General features: G+C 43.4%; 1 protein-coding gene across 11 annotated transcripts in view; it reads left to right on the forward strand.

The window, feature by feature from the left end:
* ABCC9 (ATP binding cassette subfamily C member 9) overlaps positions 1 to 15,632 on the forward strand; it is a 65,554-nt gene that overhangs the window by 42,648 nt on the left and 7,274 nt on the right. For all 11 annotated transcript variants that reach the window (XM_027904849.1, XM_027904853.1, XM_027904847.1 and 8 more), the window contains 9 exons: positions 324 to 559; positions 1,473 to 1,621; positions 2,405 to 2,474; positions 3,314 to 3,471; positions 5,648 to 5,740; positions 8,657 to 8,759; positions 11,097 to 11,198; positions 13,834 to 13,954; positions 14,946 to 15,076. In XM_027904849.1, the coding sequence (XP_027760650.1) occupies positions 324 to 559; positions 1,473 to 1,621; positions 2,405 to 2,474; positions 3,314 to 3,471; positions 5,648 to 5,740; positions 8,657 to 8,759; positions 11,097 to 11,198; positions 13,834 to 13,954; positions 14,946 to 15,076 (1,163 nt within the window). The remainder of the gene's footprint in view (positions 1 to 323; positions 560 to 1,472; positions 1,622 to 2,404; positions 2,475 to 3,313; positions 3,472 to 5,647; positions 5,741 to 8,656; positions 8,760 to 11,096; positions 11,199 to 13,833; positions 13,955 to 14,945; positions 15,077 to 15,632) is intronic.

A 15,632-nucleotide genomic window follows, 5' to 3' on the forward strand; every position in this document is an offset into this window, starting at 1 on the left:
GTGACCCAAATTCTGCTGACTGTAAAATAAAAGCAGGTGAACAGGTTGGAAAAGGCCTGGTCTCTGCTATAAATAGTCAGTTTAACTAAAATTAACAAAGCTGCAACAAGGTAAATACTGACAAACTGTAGAACTGCTTAAAGGGCACAGGGAAAGTCTTATGAAAATATATCTGAAGTGTTTGCTGTTTTTAAATGACAAGCAGAATGTTTTCTTTAAAATTAAAATTCAAGGCAAGAAAAAAGTCAACCAAATCTGGTAAAACAAGGTAAAATTCCTGACACTGAGTCCCAACTAAACCTGATTTAATGTCTGAGTCACAGAGGAAGAAGAGGAAGAGGATGAAGATGATAATATGTCAACTGTCATGAGGCTGAGGACAAAGATGCCGTGGAAAACCTGTTGGAGATACCTCACCTCTGGAGGATTTTTCTTGCTGTTCCTGATGATTTTCTCCAAACTGTTGAAACACTCAGTTATAGTGGCCATAGATTACTGGCTGGCTACGTGGACATCCATGGACAACACAAATGAGGCCAGGAACGCTGAGGATGATAAGGTGAGCCATGTATTGGAGGACAAAGAGAAAGGCAGGAAGAAAGGAAGAAAAAATATTCTAAAATAACTATTTGCTGTTCATCTAGTTGGATTGGAAAGGTGACAGATGGAGTAAGCTTGGCTATTATATAGGATGGACAGGTTCTTCATGTTCAAACAAGGCCATTCAAATTTTGTCAGTCTTTTTGAACGTACAAACATGTTTGAGGGTAGAAAAGTCATTGACCTTTCAAAGGAAGGGGCCTCATACTAAACTTTTCCTTCTGGATCTTTTAACTCCTAAGTCAGTGACCCCATTTTCCTAAGTACTGACTGTCGAGTGATGTCCTGCCAGAAAAAGAAATTTTAAAAAAATCTTCAATTGTGCTACTTGAGTACAATCTACTTGTAGCTATAAATCAGACTAATATACAATATCTCACAGGAACCCACTTAGTAAACTTCCAGAAGGCTTGAATATGTTATAACCCTGGCAGATGAGTCTAAGATTTGCTCCGGGAGTTTTACGATGCTTGAACTTGCTAAAGTGGAACTTTCCAATATCTCTCAAATGCCTTAATTCTTGAGAGGTTCTGCTCTGGTTGACTGAATTTCTTGGCCAACAATGTGTGATCCTTCGTATTTATCCATTTAGTCCATCTTCACAGTTCTGAGAACTATCATTTCATGGTCTTGAAGGGTGTTCATCAGTAGGGTGAGGGCTCTTAGAACTGCAGTAACTTCTATTTATATGAACTTACTGAATTACAGTTCAGTCATAGCTTTTTATTTCCCAGATATGATATATAATTATAACTACAACTATGTAATATAAGTGATGTGACATAGTAGCTGATTGCTACCTTGGGAACCTCACAGCAGAAAGCAGAATTGGGTGTTTATTTCTAGGATTGATGTATTTGTCATTTTATCAGACTTATCATGTAGCTGTCTTCAGCATCCTCTCGGGAGCTGGGATTGTCCTTTGCCTCATCACATCACTGACTGTGGAGTGGATGGGCCTCACAGCAGCCAAGAACCTACACCACAACCTCCTCAACAAGATCATCCTTGGACCCATCAGGTGCAGCAAAAATTATATCCCCCCTGAAAAGCTCCCTGACCAAACCCTGCCCTCTTGGTTAACTGGGAGGGCGCTCCTGTGAAAAGCTCTTGTGGCTGCCCTGCTTCCTCCAAGGCCTCAAAAAGTCAAAATAACCAGTGAGTGAATTAAGGGGGAGAAAAAAATTCCATTGCAGAACCTGTGAAATGCTTCCCCCTTTGTTATCTGGCTGAAATCTGTTGGATAACTGGCAGCCCTTCAGTGCTGGAGGGTCAAGGACAGCTCTGAGGGCAGTTCAAGCTCCAGGACACCCAAACTCCAGCCCTGAGCAGTGACATGGTGACAATTGACACCAAGGCTTCTTCTGATGTCCAGGGACAGGTTTTGTGGGTGACAACAGAGGCAGCAGGATGGCCAAAAGGTTGCATGAATATCAAATCAAGTTATCCCAGTGCTTCCATGAAACTTCTGGGGTTGGTGCCCTTTAGCAGGAGCCAGGGACAGGCTGAGATCTTTGGAAGGAATCTTAAGTCTTGAGGGAGCAAGAATGAGAGACCAGGACATAAGACAGCAGTTTTTGGAAGAGGAGACAAAGTTTTTTTCCTGGGGGGGAGAGGGGGAAATGCCAAAAGAAGCATTTGGACAGTCAGGATGCAGATTTTATATTTGTTGTGTTATTCATCCTTATGACTTGATTTAATAGAAAGGCTGGAGACAGCTTTCTGTGTTCTGTCTGACTGGACTTTTTACTCCAAAATGGAATTCCTTTACAGGAAACTTTTTGGGTTTTTATTTGTTCAACAGGTTCTTCGATATGACTCCCTTGGGGCTGATTCTAAACCGCTTCTCTGCTGACACAAATATCATCGACCAGGTAGGTGCATCGATACGTTCTGTTTCATGACACCTTGGCTTTGCAAATGTTCCCTTAGATACTGAGTAAGAGCAATAAATGTATTAAAAGTGTGCATTATTGAATGTATTAAAATGTTCAGTAGAGAAAGGCGTAGCAAAAACAGGCACTGGGAGTGATAAAAATAGGAAGTAATAAGGGCAGGTAACTATAAAAATAAATGCAGTGAGAGATGGAGACTCTCAGTTTCTTCATATGCATATTAGATTCTTCTGTTGGAAGATCTGGATTAGCAAAACATCATATTTTGAGCTCAAAACAGGAAAGAGGGTAGAATTTAGTAACTATAACTGTTCAGGAGTAGATATGACAAATAAATGTTCCACCCTGGCTGTAGCACATGTGGATTTAGAGCATTCAGGGGAAGGAAAGGATGTTTTCACCATGGCTGTGCATTAAAATTTTTGGCTGAGCAATAAATCTGAAAGTCAGGGTGATGGGAACGTGGAAAAAAAAAATTAGGAGGCTCTGAGAAAGATTATTGCATTTCTCTGAACACTTAGGATATGAAGAACAATTTTTTTCTTCCTTGCCTGTTATATAAACGAGGTGGAAACGTCTCCTGTTTCCCCACGAGATTTGAAGCTCTGACTTTTAGGGGGGGAAAAAACCCCACTGGCTCATTTTTTTTTTTAAGCATTTGGCTATTAGACTCACAGAAACATAAAGACTTCTGATGTAAAGAGAATATCAGTGGCTGCACAGTTGGTATCATTCCACTTTCCGGGTGGTCCTCTGTGGGGGAAAAAAGGGCTATAATAATGATTTTTGTTTTCTATATGTTTTTTATTTCACTGCAGCACATCCCTCCTACGCTGGAGTCTCTTTCCAGGTCCACCTTGCTGTGCCTGTCAGCCATTGGAATGATCTCCTATGCCACGCCATGGTTCCTTGTTGCCCTCGTGCCTCTCGGGATAGCCTTTTATTTCATCCAGAAATACTTCAGAGTGGCTTCCAAGTACGTGTTAAAAACCCAAAACGAAACGCGCCCAAAACCTGTCCTGAGAATTTCTTCTAAAAAAAACCCACAAAAAAAAAAAAAAATCCAAAAAAAGGAATAAGGGGAAAGCAGCCATGGCATCCTGATTTTGATGTAACAGCAGTTGCATCACTTTTGTACACTGCTGGCTACAGAGGGAGATGAGCTTGAAGTCTGTTAACCAACTGACCCAGCTTGCCTCTGGTCAAAGCTCCTCTTTGACCTTCTGAGGGTTAGCAGAGAATGGAAAATAACTCCCTGGATTAACATCAGTCGCTGCTTTTTCTTCATACTGGGGGGACAAAACCTCTACAGAAAATCATTTCCACTGTACAGCATTTCATATCCATATTCTAACCATTTTAATGGTTTGCCTGGGTATAAAAACTATAATTTTTTAGCAAAAAGAGCATCATGATTTCTTAGACTCGTACTAAATTCATTCTGTAAAACATCTTAAGCGAGCCATTTGAAGGTTTTGTCTTAAATTGGATCCATTACTCTTCTTCTTTTTGTTATCAGCCAGAATCTGTCTGGATTTGCACTCCTTTCTGATACTTAAAATTACTGATCAAAGCACCTGCTGACTTGCTGAAAGGCCAAAACAACCTGCCATTATCAGCAGGTTATTATTATTATCTGGTCTTATATTTGCAGCTATTTTGCATCAAATAAGAAATAGATAAACTAGTAGTTTCTTATCCAGAGAGAGTTGTGTCAGTTATTCCCCTTAAATCCACAGAGCAGGGTGGGCACAGAGCAACACGTTAAGAATTTTGCTTCACTTTACCCTACTTTTCATTGTCCTTCCTCAGAATTTCCTAGATTTATTCTTCAGAAAACTAAATAGTCAGTAGGAGAATTGCTCTTTTTTTTAATTATTTTTTTCTAAATTAAACTCTTTTAAATCACTTGTGAAGCATTCAAGGTTGACTTGTGTTCTTTCAATGCACAACAGACAAAAATCTGATTTATTTCTATAAAAATCAGTCTTGGGAAATGTAGGAGGAAGGAGCAGCTTCAGTCAGTATTTATAACTTACACGCAGTACTTTGCAGGCGTATAAGCTGCACTAATTTTTAGAAATGCAAATATTTACAGTATTTCTCGCAGCACTTTGTTGTATTTTCCATTACATCTTTCAAAAACTGCTGCGTATTTTCCACCATAAATTCGAAAGATATTTCTCATCAAAACACAAGCAAGTGAATTCAGCCCTGTGTGCTGCAACGTTCAGCATCGTGGAGCACTTATTTCTCCTGGCCAATCTGATGCAGTGTGCAAACACAGCAGGATTTTGATAAAGACTTTAAATCTCTAATGATCTGGCCTCCCTTCTGTTTATACAACTGGCTGCTGTGCCAATGGCAGAGTGTTACAGAAAGATGTATTTTCCTCTGGGGTTTGGAAAACATTCCTGTTTCAGGAGACTGGAACTTTTTGGACTTAAATGTCATTGCTCCAAGCAGGTCTTGGAAGTACCATTGCTGGGTAATTGAGGAAATTTATCATTCATATTATTTCTCTGTCAGTGCTGTCTCTGTTTCCACCAGTGTGGTAACTTAAAACTACAAGTAGAAGGTCTGCTATCATCTCTTATATTTTACATTCAGCATGCTGTGGTACTTACAGACATGGAAAATGAAGCAAGATTTATATGGAAAGGCGCCTTTTTCTTCTGTTAGACCAACTGGTACAGCTGCAATAAAATAGATAAACTTATGGACACACAGACCGTGGTTTATACCTGACCTAAGAGTCACCAGTAACATGCTACAAAATTTTAAATCAACTGGTCTGAATTGAAGCTCATTATATTAACAAATTAGAGTGTGTGAGAATAACAGGTAATTAGGATCTGGCTAAAATAGACAGCAGGTTTGTACCCAGGAGAGACATGATAAAGTCATAATCACTGGGGGACAAAGAGAAGCTCATCTGTCATCAAAAGTAGATGGAAGAAGTGACTGGGCAATGATTCAAAGGCAAAAGAGGAATGTGATATTCCCATGCCAGTGTCTTTCTATGCTATAGAAATACTGAAAGGAATATGTGTGATACATGAAATGTCTATTCTTGTCTGCCATGCAGTGAAATTTCCACAGACAGAGATGTTTACATTGTAATGGGTGTCTGTTGTTTTTTGTGCTCCCAGGGACCTCCAGGAACTCGATGACAGCACCCAGCTCCCTTTGCTGTGTCACTTCTCTGAGACAGCTGAAGGCCTTACCACCATCAGAGCATTTGGGTCAGTAAAACAAATTATTAGAGGGAGGCTTGGCCATGCCTCTAAAACCCTTTGGATATTTTCAGTAACACACTAATTATTTCTCTACTGGTTTTTCCACTGAATTGGAGATGATTATATATTTCAGATATGATATTTAGACTTTGAAGGAGTCTCTCTTAACCATGCCTTACCTGGGCAGCAGGGAGCTCTCTTTTGCCAAGCAGGCACAGGCATTGCTCCTTCAGACCCACTTCCAATATCCTATAACCTGTGTCCCTGAATCAGTTCTGTATTTAACCCACTCCCTGGGCAGGGAAACACCTTTATAGCACTCTCCAACTGAAAGTCAGTGAATAACTTGGGAGACTTTCCAAGCAAATTACAGCAGAACAGAGCTTGATCTTAATATTGTAAAACCTACCCTTGTCCATCAAAACTCAAAAATAAATTTCAGTAGATTCAGATTATTATTCCAGCTTTCCATACACGTATTTTTCCTCTACTTACTACACGAAATACAGGCCAAATTCTCCTTGTATATTCACAAGATTACAGCTGGCACAACTGATCAAGTCCCAGCTTGATGTTGCTCCCCAGAAAGCACAACTTGCACTCATCCTGTACATTGTAGAACCTCAAACCAGAGCAGATCTCACTGCAATGCCATTTACACACCTGTTTGATCAGCTTAAGACTGTTTCACCACGTCAGGCTAATCTTTAGGACCGGGGCTATTAGCACAGAGTGTTGCAGTAGGGAATGTGGAAGGACAAGCAAAAACATTGCTGTGTTGAAGAGACGTGAGCCAGTGGTCAACAGGAAATGTCTTAACAAGCTTGACCAACCAGAATGATGCGCTAAAAGCGTAAATCATCATTAAGGCCTGATGCTGATGTGGCTGAGTGCTTCTTGAGAGGTTCAGAGTGGCCTTTCATCATGTTATCTCCTGAGAGAGCTGAAGGAGCTTTGCACTTCTCGGGAGCTGAACTCCACCTTACAAAACAGATGCTGTGGGCTTGGGTGGCAGAGAGCAAAAGGCAACCTGAGGAGAGGGCTGAGCATCACAACCATCAGTTGAGTTCTCCAGGAACTCCATTTCATCTCCCTGCCTGAAGTCTCCGGCACTTTTTGTCAGCAGTCTTGTATTTTCTGCTAGTCCTGTTAGTCATTCTCTGCAGTTCGAGTTCAGCGTGTTCCAGGATAAAACAGAGCAGCTCCTCACATAACTTACCACAAAGTAGTGCAGTTGGATCTGAGAGCAATCTCAGTGAACTTTGCTGTTTGCCATCTGCTGGGCTAAAAGTCTAAAACTGCCCAGAAGATGAGCTGACCGTGGATGAAAGCATGCAGAATTGAGCACGTCAGATTTTCCATTAGGAAAACAGGGGGTTTGCTGCCAGGAAGGCAGATGAGCAGAATAGTCAGTGCATCTTTGCTCCTCCCCACGTCATTCCTGTTACCAGTTGTTTTGGGGAGGTTGCTTGCCATGGTGTCAAGCCGTGCAGAGGGAAATGAAACACCACCAGTGGGAAAGAGCAGAGAAAAAAGAAGGGAATTTCTGGCAGGACAGGGGTTACAGGTGCTCCACAGCAGGACCCTGAGCTTGCCATGATGAAACAGACAATGAGCTGCTGACTGAAGTTCAGCTGGTTTATTCAAGTAAGGGTATGGTGCAGACAGCAGAATATGAAACAGCAAAATGGTTTCCATCTGACTGTGCAAGGCACCAAGAATTTAATACTTGCATCAACAGAGATTTCCCCCTCCCTTCCCAAAGTGTACCTCAGATTCTGGGGGCTTGGTTTTCAAATGTTTGGGTTTTAAATGATGGGCATTCCAAGGGGGAGAGAGAAACAGGTGACAGTGGAGTAACGCCCCTCATTTTTGTAAATCAGAGATGATCTCTGGCTCTCCCTCACTGGAGTTTCCCAGTTGTTTAGGCAGCCTGTGACTGGCTGAGAAAACAGCTGAGCTGTGTGGCTGAAAGGTATTGATCTGTGGATCAATCTACATTAGCTGAAACCTTAGAGGTGCCACTCCTGTTGAGGAGCCCTGCAGCTGGCCAGGCACCTTTTCAGGCACCTTTTTTTGTCAGACCAGCTGGTACAGTTGCAATAAAATAGATAAACTTACAGACACACAAACCTTGTTTTATACCTGACCTAAGAGTCACCAGTAACAAATTACAAAATTTGAAATCAACTGCTCTGAATTTAATTATATTAACAAATCAGAATGCGTGAGAATAATTAGGATCTGGCTACCATGGACAGCAGGTTTGTACCCAGGAGAGAGATGATAAAGTCATTATCACTGGGGGAAAAAGACAAGCTTAGCTGTGACCAAAAGTAGATGGAGGAGGTGACTGGGAAATGATTCAAAGGCTCCTGTGGCAAAAGAGGAATGTGATATTCCCGTGTCAGTGTCTTTCTATGCTATAGAAATACTGAAAAAAATATGTGCAATACGTGAAATGTCTATTCTTGTCTGCCATGCAGCGAAATTTCTACAGACAGAGATGTTTGAAATCAGGATTTGAGATGACAGGTCCTGGTGGTGGCTTGTGAGGAAGAAGCAAGGGGCCACAGCAGCACTCACTTGTTAGAGGACTGAAGGGTGGCCACAGCTATAAAAAATGGATCAACTTTGAGAAGCAAAACCCCAACACCCCAAAATTGGAGTCTCTTTCAGTGGACGGGCTCTGATCCAAAATCTACTCCAATATTTGCTTGTCAGCCAAATCCTCCCCATGACACGGGTAGCCCTGGTTATGGGAAGCTGCTGCAGCAGGGCAGGGTTTTTAACCCAAAATCAGAAGGGCAAAAAGTTTTAATTTGCGGGGAGGAGGGGGGAGGAAGGGGAAATCAGAGAAGAGTTAAGGCTTCACCCTTCTGTGTGTAAGGGGTTGTAACGCAACAACTTTGCTCTCGGCAGGCACGAAGCCAGGTTCAAACAGCGCATGCTGGAACTGACGGACACGAACAACATTGCCTACTTGTTTCTGTCGGCTGCCAACAGATGGCTGGAGGTCAGGACGGTACGTTCAGTTTCGTCCCAGCCACGGTTTTGAAACCTTGGAAGCAAACAGAGGCTTCGCCCGACGCGCAGGGGATAATAACGGGGGATTAATCTCGCGATGAGATTGTAACGCGCGCACACAGCTCCTTAAAATAGATCGGCGTTGTTGTGTTAAACCCACAGAGGTGGGGTTTTTTTCAGCTTTCTTGGCCAGGAGTAGGAAAATGCAAGTTCTCCCTCCCCTCATCTTCTGGTGCTGTGCTGCCTAGTGTCTGAAGAGAACGCGAGGACAAACATTTACACAACTCGAAACAAGGCTTTCTCTGCTACTGTGCGGCCTCTGCAGATCTGCTCCAGCAGGAACGGCTTTCAAAGAAGGACGTGGATTTTTGGTAGCCTTGTGAACTGTGCCATCGTTCTGCCAGGGCTGTTTTAGGCACCACTCACCTTGCAGGTCCTGAAGTATCTCTCCAGCAGCAGGTTTGACCGCGCAGCTGTGAGTTAAACCCATCCTTGCAGTGCCCTGACTGCAGCTGTCAGGCCATACCCTTTGTGGTTTTACTGTTTGATATCGTGAAAGATGGCAGGACCAGACTCCAGCTGAAAAAAAAAAAAAAAGAAAAGAAAAAAGAAAGACAATAGGGCCCAGAGCAGCCACTGTCAGTGAAACAGAGCTCCTGGTTTTTGTGGGGGCTCTCCAGGGACAGCACGTGAGGCACTTTCCTGATCTGCAAGGCAAGAAGAGGCAAGCAAAGTAACTGTGATTTCCTTGTTCATCTGAAACGCAAAGAGCAGTGAATAAACAGAGCAGTGACCTGGTTCTGCTAGACACAAATAGCAACAGGCATGATTAATTCCCCACATCAAAGGCTGGATACTCACCTTTTTTTTCCTGTTATGCTCTTGGAGCAACAAAGTTATTCTCCACTGCTTAGGATGGCAAAGCTTTCCCTCGTGCACGAAGCTTTCAGCTCCTTACAGCATCCAAGACCAAGCTGAACTTGCTTCCAAATCTAAGACAGATAAATAACAGAGCAACAGCCAATCCTGGAACGAGCTGTGGCGATGCCTGCTAATGTCTCACAGTTTTAGACTTGCTTACATGTGGAATGAACCTGATCCAAGAATATGCCTCACTTCATCATAGCGATAGGAATAACGCGGCCTTGCCAAGGAGTGGTTCATTTAGCTCTCCCTAATGGCACAGTGGTACCGAGATCACCAAAAATTTTGGTGTGAAGTCCTGTCCCAGCTGCTGCTGGAGACTCAAGACCACTGTGGTTCTAATTCCCTGCAGACGTCAGTCCTTGAATCCCAGAATCACATGGCTTGGGTTGAAGAGGACCTTAAAAATCATCTCGTTCCAACCCCCTGCCATGGGCAGGGACACCTTCCACCAGCCCAGGTTGCTCCAAGCTCCATCCAACCTGGCCTTGGACACTTCCAGAGATGGGGCAGCCACAGCTTCTGTGAGCAACCTGTGCCAGGGCCTCCCCACCCTCACAGGGAAGAATTTCTTCCAAATATCCAATCTAAACCTGCCCTCTGTCAGTTTAAATCCATCCCCCACTTAAGTTTGAGTCTGTCATCTGCTCATCAACACAATTTACGGACAGAAGAACCAGGCAACCCTCACTTCCAGTCTCAGAAGGAAAGATTCCAGGCAGTACATTATCAGATTGGAGCAGAAAAATGGATGGAAAATGTAATCCAAAGTAAATATAGTGCAGGCAGCAGAGGGAGAGAGGGAATACCAAGTGTCTCATTAATCAGGCACCTTGATTCCATGAGATCACATGTGGCAGTCACTTCGAAAGTGAGGTGCACGTCAAGAAAATAGGTTCCAGCTCCTGCAAAGCTTCTGCCAATAAAACATGCTCATGACCTGTATAAGTTCTACCAAAAGCCTTCCTGGACTTTGTGAAGTCAGTGATGCTTCTCTTTTTTGAGCAGGCAAAACCATGTTTTAAGAAGATCCAAAACAGTGTGGGGAAAGTGGAATTTAGTTGTTTTAGTGGTAGGAATTAGGGGTGTCATTGTTACATCATTCTTAGGATTTTTTTTATGTGCTTATTTGATTTTTTTGATACCTGCTCTATTTTGGGCTCCCACTGTGAGATTTGCTGAAATTACTGGCCTTTTTCACTTGTATTCAGCAAGTTGCTTAAGAGTGTTTCAAACTGTGCACCACAACCAGTGACCTTCTCCAGGAAGAACAAACCAATAATTAAGTAGCAGGTGTCATTATATAAATAATTCTCAGTCGAGTTAAACTGCTCCTCAGCTAAAGAAATATTCTTGTTGCTGCCTTTTAATGTTGCCTAGAATGTTTTTCTCCCTATCTCTCTCTTTCCAGGATTACCTTGGTGCCTGTATCGTCCTGACTGCAGCTGTCACCTCCATCACTGAAGGGCCCAACTCGGGATTTGTGGGGCTGGGTCTCCTGTACGCTCTGACAGTACGTACCAAGCCAGAGTTTAAGAACTTTCAGACCAACCAAGTATTAATTTTATAATATTTTTATATATACATGGTTGTCTTCCAGCTTTTTAAATCTTGGAAAAACAAAAAAACAAAAAAACAAAAAAACAAAAAACAAGAATCCGGCAAATAATGGATTCGAGCCAAAGTAGAGAGAGTTCAGGGCAGCTTGGACTTGCTTCAGGTTTTATGAGCCAATTAAAAAAACACGGCCATTCCCAGGCCCTGTGTGCTCCCAAGCAGAGCAGGAAAATTAAAAATGCGTAAGAGGACCTGCTGTGCACTCTGGTTTGTGTAACACAGGGTTGGTTCTGCCTCTACACGGCAAAAAAAACCTGCCAGGAAGTACTATTCCACGGATTGCCATAATCCTTTAATAATCTTTAACCAGAGACCAAATGAAATAATTGCTGAAGACACAGAAACACCAGTTTTGCCTTTGGAGGGAAGCTACTGATATTGCTCCTGCAATTCTGGATGGATTTGGGGCCTGGGACCTTTGTAGGCATGGTTCACCATGCCAGGTGGCAGTAGGAAAGCAGAGGAGGAGGGGCTGGGAATGATGAGATTTTGGTGGTCCAGCAGCTGACTCATTTTGCCACGGTCATGAGCAGTGAGCTGTTTTAGCTGAGGAGAAGGAGCAGTGTTTTAATATCCCTGGCTGTGAGAGAGCATCATGAGCGGGGAGTGAATTCCAGTCACCACAGGAAGTAGAAATATTACTGAATTAACCACAAGAGTGGGGACAAAAGCAGGATGATGACAGCGGTAGGAAGAACTTCTGAAACCGTGGCAGTGCTTTAAAACACTGATATGAGGGATGGATATGGGTGTGGGTCTAACACAGAGATCTGGCTTTGCACCTAAATGCTGCCAAGCCCGTGCTTACAACAAAGTTCTTGGCAGCTGCCTTGGGGTGGCCTTAGATCCCCTTCACACTGTCATTGCAGCAGTGTGAGAACCTGCCAGCAACTGAGAATCAATCCCAGGGCTTCAACTTCACTCTGAAAACATGCCCTGGTAATCCTGCTTCATTAGCAGAGCTCTGGGAGCACCGGGCTGTTTGCACCATCCTTGGCTTCCTTGTTTTTAGCCCGTGTTTGCAAACAGATGGTCAGTGTGAAACAGGCACGTGCCGAAGTCTGGTGTGGCAGAGCAAGGGGTGCTGCGGTCACCAAGTGTTCACCTGTCCCACTCCTGCCCCACAGTAACACTGGTGACGTCTGGAAGGCAGTTTGGTCATTCCCTGTGTCCTCTGGCACAGGGTTTGTGTTATTTCTCTTTGGAGGTAAGAGAGGACTGATGATTGGACCTGAAGGAGAGCAGAATGTACCGAGGCTGTGTTTACAACAGACATCCATGGCTTGTCCTTTCCTCTTCTGTAAACACTGCCAACCCCCTTGTACAACTGCGAGGTGGTGGTTGAAGTGGTGGGCAGAGCTTTTTGGATGCCAGGCTCTGTTTTCAGATCTGCCATTTCTGCAGGAGTGCTTCGCTTATCTGCAAACTTATCCATTTCTGTAACCTCCTGGCTCAAAAGCTGGGCACCAAATGAGGAGTTCCCGAACAAAGAATACCCCCTCCATAACTCTATCTTAATGATCACAAAGTCTTACTTACTTACTAAGTAAGTCCTCTAAATAAACAACAGGTTTTGCTGAATCTTTATATTTGCTGAAATAAATAAAGCTATTTACTGTTTGCCTATTGCATCAGTATTAGGTTAGTGAGAAAGAAGCAAGGCTGGGGAATTTATTCATGATAAAGTCCTTCTTAGTCAGATTCAATGATCTCCCACAAAAAAAAAATTTACAAAGCCTTTCTCTGAATTATGTTTGTGCATAGGATGTTTTCACTGTGTAAAGTTTCTAAACCTTTAGCAGGTATATAGAATATCTCCATTTTTAAAGGTTCTTGGCAATATTTACTAGTAAGATCAATTTTTCTTTCTTATATATGCACCTAAATATAGACTTAGGAATGTTTAGGAAACAGCTTTACAATTTTCAGCCTTAAATAGTCAGTACTGACTAGAAATCAGTTTGTTTAATCTACTGGGTAGATTATCAACTATTTTTTACTGGAAGCAATACCTTTACTATGGATCCAATCCTTTTCATTACAAATGAGAATAAAACCCAGGAAGGAACTACTGCTGAACTGATAACCCATTTTTTCCTCATATATTTCTCTGCTAAAAATTTCTTGTGTTTTTTCCCCAAGAGAAATGGATTATCTAAATATATGCAGGCAGATACAGGAATGAAATAACCATCAAATCTTTTCAATATATTTGCAAATAATGAGCTTTCTTTACCCTTAGTTGCACCTTTGAAAGATTAGAAAATGTGATATTTCCTAACAGCGCTTCAAATTTTTATTCTTTTCTGTATTTCTCCTTCAACAAACAAGGCTGAGAACACCAAGCACTAAGCTGCTGTGTCAGGGCTGTTTGTGATGGAGCATGACTGGCTTGTTATGGGTCTTGAAGTGGTGGAATGTCACTGAGTGAGGCCAAGGGCTTTGCCAGGTGTATCCAACCTTTATCTGCAAACAGGTAGATGAACAGACAGAAGGCTGAGCCCTGACCTTGTTTTCGTTTTGTGATGCAGATAACCAACTACCTGAACTGGGTGGTGAGGAACCTGGCTGATCTGGAGGTGCAGATGGGTGCAGTAAAGAAAGTGCACAGCTTCCTGAACATGGAGTCGGAGAACTATGAAGGCTGCTTGGGTATTGCTCTCTAATCTTTTCTGGGGTTTATGTGGTAATGGGAAAGAATGGCAGACTTGATCATGCAAAATGCACACACCACTCTGGCCAAAATCTGTTCTCACTGATGTGGAGGAACTGCCACTGATGTGAGTGACCAGGAAAGCCAAAAGCATCTATGGGGTATGTTGCCCATGCGGGTCAGCATGAAAAGAAATCCCTATCTAATGCCAGAGAGACAGAGAATGGCCCTGTGGTACAATCAGAAAATAACCAGTTGTAGGTATTTTCGTATGGGAAAATGGTATTTCATATGGTTCATATGGTATGAACAAAACATTTAAACAAAGCTATTTAAAAAACAAAAGTAGACATAGTGCACCACCAGTCACATGCTTCAAAATCTCTGACCTTTGCAGCAAATGGGGGCTACAGGACAGGGTCACATTGTCAGACCTTGTCAGTCAGCTGAGGCCTGAGCTGCACACACTCCAAATTGCCTCTGATGGGTATTTTAGAAGTGGTTGAAGGGCGAGACCGGGAAGGCTGGCAGGCCAACAAGCTTCCCTGGAAAGCCAAGCTCCTCAGCGTGGAGACAAAACCTGCGGCCCGTTTTCAAATCAGGATGAAATACGAGCTGTGATAATGTCAACAGCCCGTGCTGTGCAGCAGTAACAACATCCCTGCCACGCTGCCCTTCCTGTGCCGGTTACTGACCGCGGAACGCGCTAACCCCGCGCTGGACTCTGCGCTCCCTGAGCCTTTGCCTTCCCCCCATTTCACTGCCAAGAGACACTTCAGCATCTGCCCTCTCTCCTTGTGTGCTGAGAGCTGGCAGCCAAGTGCTAATGGGCCCTCCTGGCAGTTCCCAGCTCAGCTCCCCCGCCTTGGCGGGGAAGTGGGGCTCCATTTCTTGAGATGCCCGGGCAGGAGAGAGGGGGAAAGGGGACTGTCCTAAAGGGTGACCCTCTGACAGCATTCATTTCAGTTTGTTTTTCTGTAACTATTTCAGATCCCTCTCAAGTCCCCAAAGACTGGCCCCAGGAGGGGGAAATCAAGATTGAAAATTTGTGTGTTCGGTACGAAAACAACCTGAAGCCTGTTCTCAAGCACGTTAAGGCGTACATCAAACCAGGACAAAAGGTATCGAGCAACTGCTTATCTTCCTCATCTTGGAACAGATCCCTCCTTACTGTGTTTTCTTCTCTAAGGTGGCAGAAGAGCAAAAACAACAACAGCTTGCAGTGGCACATAAATACACTGACAATCCTCTCTGAGGTTTCCCTGAGCATGGGTCAAAAACTTACACTGATAAGAGCTGGTTCTTGGATTGGATCAGCTTTCCTTATCGGAGTCCCATTTCTTTCCAAGTCCATCTCCCTCTCATAGAGGGAACCTGGGTGGAAGATGAGATTAGACCTGAAACACCAGACTGGAACTGAGTGAAAATGCAATAATAGCTCATACCAGAAAAGTGTCATTGGAGTCCAGGTCAAAACCCAGAAGTTCCGGAAACGTTCCTGGGACAAGTCCTTATGATGTAGAGAGGCAGAAAAATGAAGTGTGCCTTGCCATGCTGTTTTGTTTTTCCCCTGGTGTCTGCCCCTGCCCATTGGGAAGGACCTTTCTACTCACCATCAGCACAGCCCAGTCCAGCTTTCCCAGAAGAACTGCAGGTCTGATTCGCAGCTTCCCCCTG

Source organism: Empidonax traillii, unplaced genomic scaffold (assembly GCF_003031625.1).
Source record: "Empidonax traillii isolate 1590-97213 ecotype Southwest subspecies unplaced genomic scaffold, ASM303162v1 scaffold1099:size633499, whole genome shotgun sequence".
Classification (NCBI taxonomy): Eukaryota; Metazoa; Chordata; class Aves; order Passeriformes; family Tyrannidae; genus Empidonax; species Empidonax traillii.